This window comes from Cetorhinus maximus, chromosome 6 (genome assembly GCF_964194155.1).
Source record: "Cetorhinus maximus chromosome 6, sCetMax3.hap1.1, whole genome shotgun sequence".
NCBI lineage: Eukaryota > Metazoa > Chordata > Chondrichthyes > Lamniformes > Cetorhinidae > Cetorhinus > Cetorhinus maximus.
This window is the reverse complement of record NC_135884.1, coordinates 111,462,903-111,480,643: the sequence shown is the minus strand read 5'-3', so window position 1 is coordinate 111,480,643 and position 17,741 is coordinate 111,462,903. Positions and strand designations below refer to the sequence as shown.

General features: G+C 43.3%; 1 protein-coding gene across 1 annotated transcript in view; it reads right to left on the bottom strand.

Annotated features, from left to right (window-relative positions):
• Window positions 1-12,670, bottom strand: part of snx20 (sorting nexin 20) — a 30,850-nt gene extending 18,180 nt beyond the window's left edge. Inside the window, exons 1-3 of the mRNA XM_078544299.1 lie at window positions 12,457-12,670; window positions 2,310-2,484; window positions 272-423 (exon numbers count right to left, since the gene is read on the bottom strand). Coding sequence (XP_078400425.1) covers window positions 272-423; window positions 2,310-2,472 — 315 coding nt within the window. The 5' untranslated portion in view covers window positions 2,473-2,484; window positions 12,457-12,670. The remainder of the gene's footprint in view (window positions 1-271; window positions 424-2,309; window positions 2,485-12,456) is intronic.
• Window positions 12,671-17,741: the final 5,071 nt, after the last annotated feature.

Sequence of the window (17,741 nt, the reverse complement as noted above, 5' to 3'; positions counted from 1 at the left end):
TGGAAGATTTTACATTTGTCATTATGCAAATAAGTCTGAGTGGATACTTGACCATAACTTCACTTTGGAGAAACAGCGCAATTTGTACCCGGATTGTTTATTGCACTCAAAGTGAAAACTGTACCCCACAAGACTATTATTGAGTCTGAAGCTTCAAATGACAGTTGTAACCAGCTTTATATTTTGGTTCAATAACCATTGTACCCATTGTAATCATTATTTGTCCATTATCTGCTGTATAATTACATCCAGTTTGCTGACTCAAACTTACCACATATTTGGAGCCCTGATCTTCAACAGTTCTAGTTTCTGGAATTTCAAACAGCAGTCGGATTGGCTTCACCTTCTTATTCACAGCATTCCAGTGCTGCAACAGTTGCTTTGTGGTTAGTGTAGCTTCTGGGACTGCTGTGCTGTAAGGGGCTAAGAAAGGGAGATAACCTATAAAATGTGTTTTGTTTTAGTTTATTAGAACACAAGTGTAACATTCAACTTGATACCTTTTGTAGCTGGCTTGAAATCAACCCTGTAACTCCATCAAAGTAATATTTCAATCCTTCGTCATGCTGGATTTTGGTAGAATACTTATGGCAGACATCAAATGTTTGTATGCCTGTGACCTATTACTCTATAGGATCATAGAAATTATAGTACAGGTGGAAACCCTTTGGCTATTGCACCTGTCCTAGCTCTCCAACTGAAGGTACCCATTCTTTTCCCATATACTGCTATCCTCTTATATTCCTTTTCGAATGTTTATCCAGCTCCCTTTTTAAATTATGGGCAGAATTCTCCCCCCGTCATGGGGGTGGGGTGGGGGGGGGTGGGGATTTAGGAGCGGGCGCGCCGCCATTTTACGTGGGCAGGCCAATTAAGGCCCGCCCAGCGTGACGTCCTCAAGGAAGTGCTATGTGCTCCCTGTGCGGGCGGAGGCGGGGGAGGATTCCCTGAGCCGAGAGTGCACTCTTTCGCGCATGCATACGAAAGAGCGTACTCATCTCCCTGAGGCTAAGTGCTGCCTCGGGGAGATCAGCTCCACAATAAAAAATCTGAAAAATAGAAAAAAAAAATTTCCCTGACATGTCCCCTCATGTGACACTGTCACATGAGTTGGGACATGTCCATCACTTTTAAATACACTTTAATTGCATTTTTCAAAACCTACATGAAACCTCATCCCGCCCATGGATGAGGTTTCATGCTTTTTCTAATGCCCGCCAGGGCTCCCGGCCTGCCCGCCAACCTTAACGTTGGACGGGCAGGTCCATTAATTAGTTTAACGACTTTGTCAATGGCCTCAGTTGGCCATTGACAGGTCGGCGGGCACACAGCTGATTCTGCTGAGCCCCCGCCTACCTGAAAATTGAAATGGAGTTCTGCCCGACGTCATTCCACGTCATTTTATGAATCGGCAAGCAGGCCCCGCCCCCTGCTCGCTGACCGGGAAATCCTGGCCCATGTTATAGACTGCCTGAATAGCTACTTGTCGTAAAAAAATTCTTTGTTCTAATTACACCATAGTAAAAACAATCCTTAAACTTTTGACTTCATTCTTCCAGTGAAATCCTAAAGTCCAGGTCACTTGTTATTAATACGCCACAGTAAGACAAATCTTTCACAATTTACCCTTTAAACCCCTCAATTTAAAGAAGTTATATTATTTCTCTCTGAACATTTTCGATCCTAAAAAATGGTTTCTGAATCTTTCTTCATCTTATTTCTGGAATAATTCTAGTGAATCTTCCATGATGTTAATATACTTCTTAAAATGGTTTGCCCAAAACGGTAAACAATATTACATCTGTGGCCTAACCAATTTCTTTTTTAAATCAACATACTTTCCTTTTATACTCAATGCCCCTTTGTATAAAACTTAGAATCTTGTTTATTTTTTTAAAGCCCTTTTCTACCTTCCATCCCACCTTGAATGATCTTCTTAACCATAACCCTGGATCATTCTTGACTCAGCAGATGGGATTTTCTGCTCCTGTGAGAGGAGGTTCTGTTCATTAAACTGAATAAGTGGTACATCAATGGCTCTTGAGCCCAGAAGCAGAAAAACCTGGCCAGCCTGTTGTTTTAATATGCAGTGCCAAAATGCTGCCCTGTCTGTTCCAAGGTTTAGGGAGAATAATTCACTCATGTTTAATGTCTTGTGCTGTTTTACTTATAAAACTGAGCATAAAAGAAGCCAACAAGATTTGGACATACACCCCGAATGGGTAGGAAAGCATTCGAATTGCACAACAATGACACAATTTAGCATTAAATGTATCTCTCAATGTGGTCAGTTACATCATCTCCTTCACCTTTATCTTGTGGTGAAGCTCCACCCATTGTACTGCATCCTTGTGCACTGAGAACTGTATTTCCAGCACCAGTAACACTTTCTTCCTTAATAGGTCTTTTATTACAAAATGCAGCTGAAGGTTCATTGTTCACTGATGAATGTTGCTGTTTGTTCTCTTCCATTGTTTTCACAGCCTGTGCATAGTAAAGACACAAGGTTATATTTTAAAATCTGTCTGTTTGAAGAGACACAGTGGGTGGCTGATTGATTAGTGTTAACTAACTGTAAATGTTGTGGAGGTGTAGATGAATTGTGTTATTAAATGCAGTATTTTTACCATGGCATGTACATCTGAAGTTCAAGTCCTAATTTGGAGGATTTGTTCTTTGCACTTATCTAAAAGAATGAACAAAAGAAAGGCATGCATTTACATTCTCAGAACTTTCTCAAGGTGCTTAACATTTAAAGGATTCCTTGGAACTGAACTGGGAAAGGCGTGACAGTTATTTTGTGTTTTGAGCCAGCTGAAATTTGGAGCACCAAGACCTGTAGTTTGCCCGGGTCACCAGATTGGTGCTCCCAGCTTGCCACAGTTGTGATGATGATGCCCAAGGACAAATTTAGAATGATCCCCAAGCCTCGCTGTCCTGGCAAGCTTTGGCTTTGCACCACATGGATCACAACCAGTTTTGGGTGCAAATGAATTTAGGACCTTCTGTATTCCTTGAGACATAGGGGGTCCTACATTCATTAGCACCCATGAGAAATCCCTTTGATTTCTTCACCAATGCCTCCTATTGTTTGCATAACTGTAATCCTACAATAATTTCTGTCATATAATAATTTTCTGTTCTTAAATTGGGCACTTTGTAGGTCATTCTGTTTCTTTTCCTGTGTTTGTGTTTGCCCATCCTTTTCAGCTTGTTCTGTTCCAATTTAAACATTGGTTATCAATAATATCTTCCTCTGAGTCCCAGTAATGAAACAAGTGGAAATAGTCAGAGAAAAGAAGGGATGAATTTTAGCCAATCGGAAGCTCAAATCCTGAAAATTAATATGTGGATGCTATATACATTATTGGGTCAGTTTTCTAAATGGGGAGAGAGTTCAGAAATCTGGAGTGCAAAGGGACTTGGGAGTCCTAGTCCAGGATTCTCTTAAGGTTAACTTGCAGGTTGAGTCGGTAGTTAGGAAGGCAAATGCAATGTTGGCATTTATTTCGAGAGGACTAGAATATAAAAGCAGGGATGTGCTGCTGAGGCTTTATAAGGCTCTGGTCAGACCACATTTAGAATATTGTGAGCAATTTTGGGCCCCGTATCTCAGGAAGGATGTTCTGGCCCTGGAGAGGGTCCAGAGGAGGTTCATGAGAACAATCCCAGGAATGAAAGGCTTAACTATGAGGAATGTTTGAGGACTCTGGGTCTATACTCGATGGAGTTTAGAAGGATGAGGGGGGATCTGATTGAAACTTACAGAATACTGAAAGGCCTAGATAGAGTGGACGTGGGGAAGATGTTTCCATTAGTAGGAGAGACTAGAACCCGAGGGCACAGCCTCAGAGTAAAGGGAAGACCTTTTAGAACAGAGATGAGGAGAAACTTCTTTAGCCAGAGAGTGGTGAATCTATGGAATTCATTGCCACAGAAGGCTGTGGAGGCCAGGTCATTGAGTGTATTTAAGACTGAGATAGATAGGTTCTTGATTGGTAAGGGGATCAAAGGTTACAGGGAGAAGGCGAGAGAATGGGGTTCAGAAACTTATCAGCTATGATTGAATGGCAGAGCAGACTCGATGGGCCGAATGGCCTAATTTCTGCTCCTATGTCTTATGGTCTTATGGGTCAATCTTAGACTTCTAAAACTAAATGCAATCAAGCAGAGCCAACATAGTTTTATGAAAGGGAAACCATGTTTGACTAATTTATTGGAGTTCTCTGAGGGAGTAACAAACAACATGGGTAAAGGGGAACCTGTGGATGTGCTATACTTAGATTTCCAGAAGGCACTTGACAAGGTGCCACATCAAAGGTTACTACACAAAATAAGACCTCATGATGTTAGGGGTAACATATTAGCATGGATAGAAGATTAGTTAGCTAACAGGAAACAGAGAATAGGCATGAATGGATAAGTTTTGGGTTGGCAAGAAGTAACAATTGGAGTGTCACGGGGATTAGTGCTGGGACCTCAATTATTTACAATTTATATCAATGGCTTGGATGTAGAGACCAAATGTATGGTTGCTAAATTGGCAGTTGATACAAAGATAGATAGGAAATTAAGCTATGAAGGGGACACAAGGAGTCTGCAAATGGATATAGATAGGCTAAGTGAATGGGCAAGAATTTGGCAAATGGAGTATAATGTGGGAAAGTGTGAACATATCAACTTTGGCAAGAAGAATAGGTGTCATGAAAGTATAATAATTCTCATAATATTATTGTGATTTATTGTAAAAGTAGGTTAATAGTGGGGTTTGGATAGTGTGTGTATGTGTGTGTGAGTGATTTAATTTAATTGGAGACAGCTGACCTGGAGCCTTTGTTCATCAAAAGAAGTTGGTTTGAAATGCTAAACCCATAAACATGGCTGAAGTCTTCATACATAAGATGAGGAGAAATTGTATTTTTTAGATAAATCAGGGCAGTTTGAATTTCAAAGAGATGGTAGGATGTTTACACTTAGCCAGAGAAGCTAAGCCAAGCAGTGTGTTTATTTTTCCCAAAGGTTACTGACAATATTAGCACCATGAAAAGATTTATATTATGAGAAAAATAAAGTTCGAAAACATATGGGAACAATGGAATTTACATTAAAAGGGAGAAACATGTATAAAGGAGAATGAGGCTATGTGTTAGGGAAGGCATTGTAAAATCTATCAGAAGTGTGAGAAGCCTCCAGTATTTGTGCATTAAGCCTGCTGTCTACAGAAACAGAAGCTGGGAAAAGCCACTTTGAATGCTACTGTTCAGAGTATTGTGTTGACTTGCTTGGATCTGTTTAAAATCATTTTTTTAACTGTTGCCTGAACGGGGGTATAACTATAAGCCAGATTAATTAGGAGTTTTAGGAGTTATTATAGGAGTAATTTGTAGAACTGTGTATGTGTTTGAAATCTTTTCTTTTGTTAATAAATGTTTAATTTAGTTTTCTAAAATTCTCTGAAGTCTTGGTGGACTTATTACTTCTGAATTCAGTGCTCGCATCTCAAAATAACTGCAAATTGCAAAATTGTTGTGACCGCGTGATCACGTTTCCCTAATGAATTTGATCCACCTGGCACACATCATCTGTCGCATCGTAACATAGAAAAGCAGCATTTTATTTAAATAAAGAAAGATTTCATAACTCTGAGGTACAGAGGAGTCTGGGTGTCCTGGTACATGAATCGCAAGTGATTAGAAAGGCAAATGGAATGTTGTTGTTTATTGCAAGGGGGACGGAATATAAAAGTAGGGATGTTTTGCTACAGTTGGATAGGGTATTGTTGGGACCACTATGTACAGTTTTGGTCTCCTCATTTAAGAAAGGATATAAATGCATTTGAGGCAGTTCAGAGAAGGTTCACTCGATTGATTTATGGGATGGGGGGGTTTATGTTATGAGGAACGGTTGGACAGGCTGGGCCTGTATTCATTAGAGTTTAGAAGATTGAGAGGTGATCTTATTGAAACATAAGATCCTGAGGGAACTTGACAGAGTGGATGCTGAAAGGATGTTTCCTCTTGTGGGAGAGACAAGAACTAAGGGACACAGTTTAAAAATAAGCGGTCACCCATTTAAGATGGAGATTAGGAGAATTTTTTTCTCTCAGAGGCTTGTGAGTCTTTGGAACTCTCTACCCCAGAGAGCAGTGGAGGCAGGGTCAATGAATATTTTTAAGACAGAGGTAGATAGGTTCTTGACTAACAAGGGAGTCAAATGGTCTTGGGGATAGGCGAGAATATGGATTTCAGGCCACAATCAGATCAGCAACAATCTTATCAAATGGTGGAGCAGGCTCGAAGGGCTGAATGGCCTACTCCTGCTCCTAATTCATATGTTTGTAACCCATTAAACCCAGAAGGAATGCTGCCAAGTTAGTGAACTCTTCAATGGTTCCCAGAGTCTAATTGCAATTGTACCTGCAGGCTTGCCCACGGTGCACCAAATGTTTATTAATAATGTGATCAGCAGAAACCCTGCAACTAAACGCTGAAGTAATCTACAACATCCTCCTTTATCCCATTTTAGAGACAAGTCTCCTGTGGAATATTTTATCTAATGCCCTCTGAAAGCTTAGGTATCTAAACATGCATTACATTATACTTATTTTCACAATCAGTTGTATCCTCAAGGCTGGGCTGGCAGTGACAGTTTTTGCTCTTATTAAATATACTTGATTTGCCTCACTTTTCTGATAAAGTCCAGTGTTTTTCCTACAATGTCAAGCAAGCAGGCATCTACCCTCGGGACATGTTGCTGAGCTTTTTGCAAGATGCAAACATGAGTTACATTATGATCATTACCTTGTAATTTAATGAGCTGTGAAATATTTCAGCTACAGATCCTCTACATCTATCTTCTGCTTAGTAAAAATTTTCTTATGAATATTTTGCAGCTCCATCTTTTTCATTGTTGACTGTTTTGTAACTAATCTGGATTTTCTCCAAGAATTTGAAGGTGTATCTCATACCTCTTACATGAGGACTTTGATTAACCAAGTAGCGATGAATAAGTCTGATTATGCTGCATCAGATTGGACATTTAAAATATTAAGGGGGCTGAAAGTCCTTGCACCAGGCTGAAGGCAGATTTCTGCCTGATAGCTGATGAGCTTAGGATGCAAGTGCTGGATGTCATGAAATGGAAGCTGCATGTGTGATTTGGCACTAATGTATCAAGGGTTCTATGCCCACTGTAATTGGGTTGTGAAGAGTCAAACAGTTACTACTGAAGCTCCAAAATTTTAACTGATGACTATCATCTATATTCATGCTGTGCTACACACCTTGTACTTTTCTCAGGGGGTGGTGTGGGGTTGTGGAAGGGGGGTGGAATTCCTGATATTGCATCTTCTAGTGCCTTTCTCAATTGTCTAATGACAAATTGTGGCTTTTCTCCATGTTTGGCCGTGGGGTTAGGTTTTGTGGCTAAGAGTAGCAGGTTAGTTGGGTCTATTTGACCCCAGGAGCACATGCCTGGTGATAGGAGTTGACCTTCTGTAGTAGACTCAGTCATCCAATCCCTGAGCCAGGCAGGTTTGCCATTCTCTGGGGCACTGTTGATTGCTTGGATCTTAATTTGGTTTATCTCAATCTAATCTTAGCATTCCATTTGAACTGATTTTTTTACTTCAGAATTAACTTAAACTTTTTTGTTTTCCTCTTTTCTTTTTCACCTGGCTCCCAGCATCCATTTTGTGATTGGGAACAAATTCCAAAACAATAGTTTTCCTTTAGTTGAAAACAAGGGCCGGAATTTTCCTTCCCCATTGGCGGCGGGCATCATGGCGGGTGTGAGCAGACTATATGGCAAGAAGGCCAAAAATTGGTTTCACACCGTCGTGAAAACAGTTTGCAATCGTCCACTGCAACCATGTTTCCTGCCATCGCACATCAGGAACATCATTTTAACATTTGCATACAATTATAAGCCCTGCTTGCCGGAATCATCGTCCCACACTGGATCCTCCATGCAACGATGCTGATGTGTTTCACAACAGCATTTAAAAGGTGTGCACCTGGCAAGCTGAACTTCAAGGGGGACTCAGAGGTGAGTGCACATTAACATTGCACAGTGCACACAGGGGTAGCCCATTCGACTTCAAAGGCGCGTTCAGGTGAGGGCACAGGCAAGTCGCTTTTTCCTGGGTGGCTGACAGTGCATTGCCCCGGGGCAAGGGCTGCACTGCAGTTGGGGCAAGTTGGGGGTGGGGGTGCAAGGCAGCATGGTCTGATGGTAGTGCACAAGCACATGCGGGGGGGTGGGGGAAGTGCCATGCATTCGGGAAACCTTGTATAAAGTGACCATTCCTCAACAGCTGGGACAGTTCAGGCGCAGCTACATTGACATGCATGGAGCCAAGCCTCTAACTTGTCTGCCCACTCAAGCAACAGTGAGACATGAAAGCGCCATCAAATGCTCCTGAACTTTTCACTCTTCAGGCACAGACTGCAAACTAATGAGCATTTTTGTGGACTGCAGAATAATTAGATGACTGGGCAAGTTGTACAATCTCCTTGCTAAAACTGGCCATGGAGCAGTCACTGCTGGAGGTGCTCACAGCCTCTTGCAATGTCTTCATTCAGTTTTGGACTAGTCTCCCCCATGGTTCAAGCTAACAGTGCAGCCTTGCAGTGTGGGTTAGGAGAATGCCTGCACCTGAGCTGAGAGCACAGAATGCAGTCCAGTGGGCAAAGCTGCCGCCAATCGGTCAGGTGGACTCGGGCAGAGGTGGATGAGGTTTCGGGCAGCCATGCAGCGCACTAAACTCTGTGCATCCAACTGGTGGCCAGCACTCTCCAGCTTGCATTAAGGGGCCTTCAGACTTAGCCAAGAGAGGTTCTTAGTACACATGTTTCTCTCTTGCACCTTACAGGAGGAGTACATCACGGGCTTGGAGCATGGTGACTTAGCTGTATGCCTCATGCCTTACAGGGAGCGGAGATGAAGGAGAAGAGAGCAACAAAGGTGCCTGGCTGGACAGAGGGATAAGCATTACTCTCAGAAAGGAGGGGCAGCTGTGGCTCCTGTGCACGCTGCTGAAGAGCCAAGGCAAGTCCTCACTGGTCGGTGCCAAGCTAGACCCAGGGTCTACATATGGCGCATGTCATTCATGCAGATGACTGAGAACGAGTGTCGCTGAAGACTGCGCATGTCCAGGGAACTGGTCGGTCACATCTGCCACATGCTGCAGGATTTGGCACCATAGGGACATGGTGAGCATCCATAGCCAGTGGCCATGAAAGTGATCCGGTGTTCAATTTTTATGCCAGTGGCTCCTTGCAGGGCTCCACAGGTGACCTCAGCAGGATCTCACAACCTCCACACACAAATGTATTCAGGAGGTGATGGACGCCATATTTGCGAAGGCACATAGCTTTGTGCATTTCGCCCGGGATCAGGAAAGCCAGGAAACAAGAATGCCGGGATTTTCCAGATCTCAGGTTTCCCACAGGTGCAGGGTGCCATTGACTACACTCATGTGGCCCTCAGATCTCCGTAGCAACAAACGGTCAACTACGTCAACTGCAAGAGCTTCCACTCACTGAATGTTCAGTTGGTGTACGACCACCACAAATGCATCCTGCAAGTCTGAGCATGATTCCCAGGGAGTGTCCACGACACCTGCATTTTCAATAGGTCTCAGATCACTGACGTCTTCCAGGGTACACAGAGGCTGCAGAGTTGGCTCCTAGGGGACAAGGGCTAGCCGCAGAGGTTGTGGCTGATGACGCCTATGCAGCATCCTCAGAGTGCAGCAGAGAGAAGGTATAATGAGGCTCATGCTGCAACTCGCACTTTGGTAGAGTAGACCATCGGTATGTTGAAAATGAAGTTCTGGTGCCTGGACCAGTCTGGTGGAGCCCTGCAATACAGTCCACAGAGGGTGCCACGCATCATCGTCGCCTGCTGCACCCTTGACAACCTGGTGCTGCGACAGGGGAAGGAGCTGGCTGAGAAGGAGCTGGAGGAGCTGCATGTCTCCTCCGACGAGGAGGACGTCAATGGGAATGATGGTGCTGAGGTCCTCGAAGGTGAGGATGAAGGCAATGAGGCCATCACGTTGCCCAGACAAGGCAGACACGCTTGGGAGGCCCTCACAGCTGCTATATTCGTGGAGGATGATGATAACATGTAGTGAGGAGACTCCATAGATCGTCACATTGCATTTGTGAACATTTGATTCCTGTCTGGATGATGACAGCGCACATGCCTTCTCTAATAGGGCTCCTGTCATGGAGACGCAGTAGAAGCCCATAGTCCCTACATTCCAGGAGGATGACGATCACATGCAGTCAGGGCACTCCTCAGAGTGTTGGGACTGACCACGGCTAGCAACACCTCCCAAACCGGATTGGTGACCTTGCCTGCTGGTCTTCGCCCAGAACAGGGGTAGAGGACATTGCGGCGGGCCTCCACTGCTTTCATTAGGCACTCGAGGGAGGTGTTGCTAAATTTGTGGGCAACATGTTTCCTCCCTTTGGCAGCCATCAGTTCCCAGTAGCTTCCTAATCCTTGAAGAATACTAGCTCTGTTCAGGTACGGCCTTTAAATGTAGCGCCCAGTTTACTGAAGGCCTGATGTGACGGCGGGATGGGCAAATCACAGGCCGCTCCACCAGTGACCTGGCGTGTTTCCTGGGAATTAATTATTCATGAAGCGGGACACGCCAGGAATGGAAAATACAGTGAGAAAAGCTGCCATTGCAGCCGGCGGGCAAAACATCCTTTTTCCTGCCTGCTACCACACTTAGTGCACATCTGGGATGATTCTGTACGAGGTTAAAAAGCTAATTGTCCAGCCAATCAAAAGTCCTATACCTTAATATTGGCAAAAGTGATTCAACCAAATCCATTTACCATATGTAAAAATGCTTCAAAAGAGGAAGGAACTATGCCAAATGAAAATACTTGTCAGAAGCCCCTGACACTTGACAGTGTAAGCTCATCTGTGGCATGATAGGCAAGCAGAACTAAGTCTATACATTTTACTCACAGACAAACCATTTCCTGTGTTTCCACGTGGATGCACTTTTGACATCCTTCACGCTTTTTATGTAAATACTGTTAAATAAAGCACTTGGTTAATAATTTCCTGAAACTTTAGTAATTATAGAGCAAAAGTCCCCGAAACTTGTTTCTACAACCATGTTGAAAATGCACACAATCTTTCTTGAGCTTTTAGCTGCTGAGCTTCAGGGAACCAGTTTTATTGTGATACTTTTATCAATACTATATAAATCACCTCCAAGCCTGAATTGCCAAAGCTGCCATCACTGGGCCAAATTGGGGCCAATGAGTCCTAACAACCGAGCCCAAAAAACTTCCATTTTGTTGTTGACACGTTCTGCTTGAACTTCATGGGACTGGAAGTTTCAAATGAGCTTTTGCTAGTGTTTTACTTTAATGGCGGATACAACAGAACAGAAAGATCTGTTCGTATTCATAATGAAAATGAAGGGAAAGATTCAATAAGTTTGTATATTGTCCATGAATGCTCCCTGGTATGCAACTAAAGTGGCTCCTGAGGGTTATAACATTTGGATCCACCTGTCCTAGAACATGGTAGATTACAAAGAGACCACTGCTATGTGGGCTGATTGTATAATTACATAGAATTGTACAGCACAGAAATGGGCCATGTGGCCCTACAGCTCATGCTAGTGTTGATGCTCTACACAAGCCTCCTTTCACCTCATTACACCTCATCCTGTCAATATGTCCTTCTACTGTATTCCTTTCTCCTTCATTCACTTTTCCAGCTTCCTCTTAAATGCCTCAACCACTCCATGTGGTAGCAAGTTTCACATTCTCACCATAGAGTAAAGAAATTTCTCCTGAATACTTTATTGGATTTATGAGTGACTACCTCTTATGTAAGACCCCTAGTTTTAGACTCTGTAACCCTAGCAAACCCCTTCATAATTTTAAATTTTAAATTCTAACAGGTCACCTCTCAGTTTTCTAGAGATAAGAGCTCAGCCTCTTCTGTCTTTCAGAATTTACAAACATAAGGAACATTCTAGAATAGACCATTAACAGTAAATTGTTTTTCATTAATTTCTGGGAAGTATTTAGCTATTAGTAATCTTACTACAAGGAGGATTATTATTTACATGTGAATACAGTTTAAAATGAGATTCAAGTGTCCATCATAAAATAAGTCTAAAATCTCACTAGTGACTACAAGTTCCAGACCTCCTGTCACTGCCATAGCTGAATCATCTCTGAGCATAGTTCAAAGCAATGGACACTCCCACACACAACAAAACTGTTATAGTTCTTTAGTTACAGTTACATTTCCTCAAAATATATTAAACAACACAAAATATATTTAATAGTCCTCTGTTATATTTTAAATACCGGGGAATAGAAAGGAAAATCGAATCATTTTCATGCAGTAGGTACACATTATTGCATTTACAAAATAGGAAGCGCTGAATTGGAAGTGTAAACTAACCTTTAATGTCTCAGCTTCGTCCTGGAGCTAGAACATCAAAGCAGACTCGGACTTTAGTGTGATATCAGATGTAAAGAACTGAAGTATGTTTCCAGTTTTACATAACCAAAATGAGTTTCTGTGGACGCACGCAGTTATGATAAGGGCAGTTTGCTTTAAGTGGTTAAAAAACAGAAGTTATGCCCTTTTAAACTAATTACTTCCTGTAAGGGAGGGGTTTATGCAAAGGAAAATGGTCCTTAGCAGTTTTTTTTAAAGAGACATATACTCTATCTAAAGATAGTTAGATAAACTGAGTAAAGAGGGTGAAACTATCCCCATTGGTAGAAGGATCGAGAAACAGAGGATACTGATTTAAAATAATTGGCAAAAGAAGCAATGGTGAGAAGAGGAAAAACGTTTTTCCCCAGCGAGTAGTTAGGATTTGGAATGCACTGCCTGAGAGTGTTGTGGAGACAGATTCACTTGTAGCTTTCAAAAGAGAATCAGGTCATTATCAGTAACATTCGCACCACACAACTGCCAGGCAATGACCATCTCCAACAAGAGAGAATCTAACCATTACTCCTTGATGTTCAATGACATTACCATCACTGAATCCCCCACTATCAACATCCTGGGGTTACCATTCATCAGAAACTGAACTGGGCTAGCCAAATAAATACTGTGGCTACAAGAGCAGGTCAGAGGCTAGGAATCCTGTGACAAGTAACTCACCTCCTGACTCCCCAAATCCTGTCCACCATCTACAAGACACAAGTCAGGAGTGTGATGGAATTCTCCCCACTTGTTTGGATGAGTGCAGCTCCCACAACACTCAAAAAGCTTGACATTGTCCAGGGCAAAGCAGCCCGGTTGATTGGCACCACATCCACAAACATTCACTCCCTCCACCACCGATACACAGTGGCAGCAGTATGTACCATCTACAAGATGCACTGCAGAAACTCACCAAGGATCCTTAGACAGCACCTTCCAAACCCATGGCCACTACCATCTAGAAGGACAGATGGGAACACCACCACCTGGAACCTGACTTGGAAATACATCACCATTCCTTCACTGTCGCTGGGGCAAAATTCTGGAACTCCCTTCCTAACAGCACATGGACTGCAGCGGCTCAAGAAGGCAGCTCACCACCGCCTTCTCTTTAAAGCTAATTCTCAACCAATGAAAGCCCAGATTTTTAACATAATAATAGGATCCATTCAATTTGATTCTGGGTGAGGGAACACTGCCCCCTTGCCTTGTTTTACAGTCCAACAATAATTAATCAGGGATGGGCAATAAATGCTGGCTCAGCCAGTGAAGCCCACGTCCTGTGAATGAATAATAAAAAAAATCTGAAGAGGAAAAATTTGCAGGGTCAAGGGGAAAGGCAGGGGAATGGCACTTGGTGAATTGACTTTGCAGAGAGCTGGTCTCCTTCTGTGCTGTAATTACTCTATGATCCCATAATGTTTGCAAAGCACATTTTTGTCTGTGGAGGGAGAAGAACCACAGAGTGTTTGCATCATTTTCATTAGATTAGCATGTTCAAATTACACAATATTGAGTTCCATGAAACTTCCATCATCTTATGTGTTTCCAAAGAAAACAGAAGTGTTTATCAAATGCTCTTTCAAGATCTGACCCTTTCAAATACACAATATATCTTTGTAGAGTTTTGGAACTCTTATTTGTGGCAAAAATATAGAAGACGCATGGATCTTTAAAGTTAATTCTCAACCAATGAAAGCCCAGCTTTTTAACATAATGATAGGATCCATTCAAATTGATTCTGGGTGAGGGAACACCGCCCCCTTGCCTTGTTTTACAGTCCAACAATAATTTTCATTGACCTGCTGACAACAATCAGCAACGCTTCATATTTTGTAAGGGTTTTTTTTAAAATCTGGAAATACCCTAGGCTGACTTCTAAATTAAGAACACAATAAAAAAAAGCTCAGTGCAAGATAAGATAAAAGAGAGTACAGCTGCAGATACTCACACTTTGCATGTTGAAAGCAAGCCCCTAAATCTTCATGGATGTACAGTGGTATCACACAAAAGAGGAAGCATGGGCTTCCATGATTAAAACTCTCCATTTTTGAATAAGAAAACATTTTATAAATATGTATGAATTATCTTTCATCACCTCATCTTTCAGATGAGACATTAAAACAAGCCCCCATCTGATTTCTCAGTTGGACAAAGAAGATCCCAAACACTAAGATAAAAGCAAAATACTGCAGATGCTGGAAATCTAAAACAAAAACAAAAATTGCTGGAAATACTTAGCAGGTCTGACTGCTGCATGCAGATTCATTCTGAAGAAGAGTCATGCGGACTTGAAATGTTCATTCTGTCTTTCTCACCACAGAAGCAGTAAGATCCCAAACACACCTTTCGAACAGAAGAGGAGTTCTCCTAGTGTCCTAGCTAACATTTATCTATCAACTAACATCGTTAAAACAGATTATTTGGTTATATGTCTCATTGCTGTTTGTGGGGCCTTGCTACGCACAAATTGGCTGCCATTTTCCCTATATTACAGTAGTAATTACACCTCAAAAGCATTTACTTGGCTGTGAGGCGACCTTGTCATAAAAGGCACTAAATAAACTCATTCTTTTTTCAATGATTAATTCACTTCCAGCTTCTGAAATACTAAGGATTAATATTTCTTAATCGAAAAGTTGCAAAGCGCTGGTAACATAGGGGCCACACAATATGGGTTATTGTAACATAAGGCAGAATTTTCCCCCCATCATGGGGGAAGTTCAGGAGCGGGCGCAAGGAGGCATGTCTCCGATCGACGCCCCCAGTCGGAGGCGCGCTGCCATTTCACATGGGTGGGCCAGTTAAGGCCTGCCCAGCGTGATGTCCGCCAGGAAGTGCTATGCGCTCCCTGTGCAGGTGAGCGGCGGAATTCCCTGAGCCAAGAGTGTGCTTTTTCACGCATGCGCACGAAAGAGCGCACTCATCTCCCTGAGTCTAAGTGCTGCCTCAGGGAGATTGGCTCCAAATGTAAAAATGCTAAAAATAGAAAAATAAAATTTCCCTGACATGTCCCTCGTGTGACACTGTCACATGAGTTGGGACATGTCCATCACTTTTAGTTAAACTTTCATTAAATTTTTAAAAACCTACATGAAACCTCATCCTACCCGTGGTTGGCAGGCCGGGAGCCCACCAGGGCTCCCGGCCTGCCAACCAACCTTAAGGTTGGAAGGGCAGGTCCATTAATGATGTTAATGAGTTTGTCAATGGCCTATTGAGGCCATTGACAGGTCAGCGGGCGCACAGCTGATTCGGCTGAGCTCTTGCCGACCTGAAAATTGAAATGACCCGGGGAGACGTCGGGAGTTCTGCCCGGCGCCACCCCATGTCATTTTACCCGTCAGCAAGCGGGTCCCGCTCCCCGCTCGCCAACCGGGAAATCCCGCCCATAGTGGTTATCTTACTAGCATAGTAAGCCAGTGACCTGCACAAATAATCTAGAGGCCGGAGGTAAAATCCCTACCATGACATTTGGAAAATTTAAGTTCAATTAATTGAATAAATCTGAAATTCGTAATGGTGACCATGAAACTACCAGAGTATCATAAAAAACGTTCTTGTTCATGAATGTCCTTAGACAAGGAAATCTCCTGTCCTTATCTAGCCTATATGTGACTCCAACAGTGTGGTTGGCTTCCCTCTAGACTGGACTAACAAGCCACTCAGTTGTACAGGGATGAGCAATAAATGCTGGCCTTGCGAGTGACGCTCATATCCTATGAATGAATGAAAATAAGGTTTAAGTTTATCAGATAGATAACAGAAGTGCAGATTGCAACGGATTGAAAACCCTGGGTCTGGATTTTCCCATTGGAAACAAGAGTCGGAATTTATTTGGATCAGAAACCCACCTCCAGCAGAAATCTGAGTTCAGTTCCAATTTTTTTAGGAATGAGCCCTTAATTTGGATGGAGGCAGGTTTCCCACCCAATTGAAGCTATTGGGAGCAGGAATGCAAGCAGGATTCAGACACCCACAGTAGCCATCACTGGGGTGGCTTCTTGGGAGAATTTATGCCAAAGCCTACCGCAGCACCACAGGGACCCCAGATGACACAGGGGAGCCAGAGGCCTGCCACCCATGAGGGAGAGGAGGGTGTCCTTCCTCAGAGGGTGCCTCTTCATGCAGCAGGGGGACCTCTCTCTTCAGCATCATCTCTCTCGGCCTGAGAGTGTTGCAGAGCAGCACCAGGCTGCTTCTGGCACCGGACCCAGTGCTCTCAGAGCCCACAATGCCCCATCAGTTGTGATCCTCATGTGCTATCCAGTATCAGTAAAGAGGGCATCTGTCACCTGGATGATGCTCCAGTCTGCAGCCACCTGTGAGATGTCGCAGAGGTCTGTAGCTGATGAAGACACAGATGCCTGTGACCATCTCCTTACAAAGTCACAGTCTCCTTTGCCACTCAGTCATCTACAAGGAGCTTCATATCTACCCATAGATTCTGTGCTCAGGGTAGTCTCTTTTTCTCCTTCCCTCCCCTCTGGCTTCCCAATGCCGGGTGTTCTGTCTTCCCTGTGCTAGCTAGCCTTATCTCCAATGGCCTCAATCTCTGAGGATGCAGCACCCATTTCCATCTGTCCCCTTCCTGGTGCTCAAGTGGAGTCCAAACAGCTGTTCTGATACCCACAGAATGACAGAAGGGTGAGGACCCCTGAACTGGCAAATTTCTCAATATTGCCCTTCTCCCAACCTGTAAAGGATCTTTAACTACAAAGGGTAACCCATTTAAACTTTAAAAACCATCTTTACGTACTTTTAACTCTTCCCACCTCCAAACCATGGTTCACACCTCCATGTAGCTTTACTGAAGCCAAACAGCTGCTAAATGGCCACCTTCCTGAAAATTAAAAAAAAATACCATGGAAAGGTCCTTAATGAGGCCACGAGGTGTTTAATGAGGTCCTTAATACGAGCAGGCCTGTTCCACAGCCTGCTCCTTCCTCTGCCAAGGGCAGAAATGAAGACGGGACTTCCAGGCATGAGCCTTCTGGCCATTTTTTTTCCCATGCCACCTTCATTTAGAGCAGATAGGGAGCAGGAAAATCCATCCCCTGATATCTGGTGCAATTGGAATCACAAATTTAAAGAGGTACTCAGGCAATCCACTTTATCCACCTAAGTAGAAAGGGGAGGGGTGCCTGGTGGTGATGTTGTTGTTCCATCTGTGAGAGATGATGGGGGCAATGCAGCCTCAGAGGGTGAGATCAGATGAGACCATCATCTGCACTTCTTTTGATGGC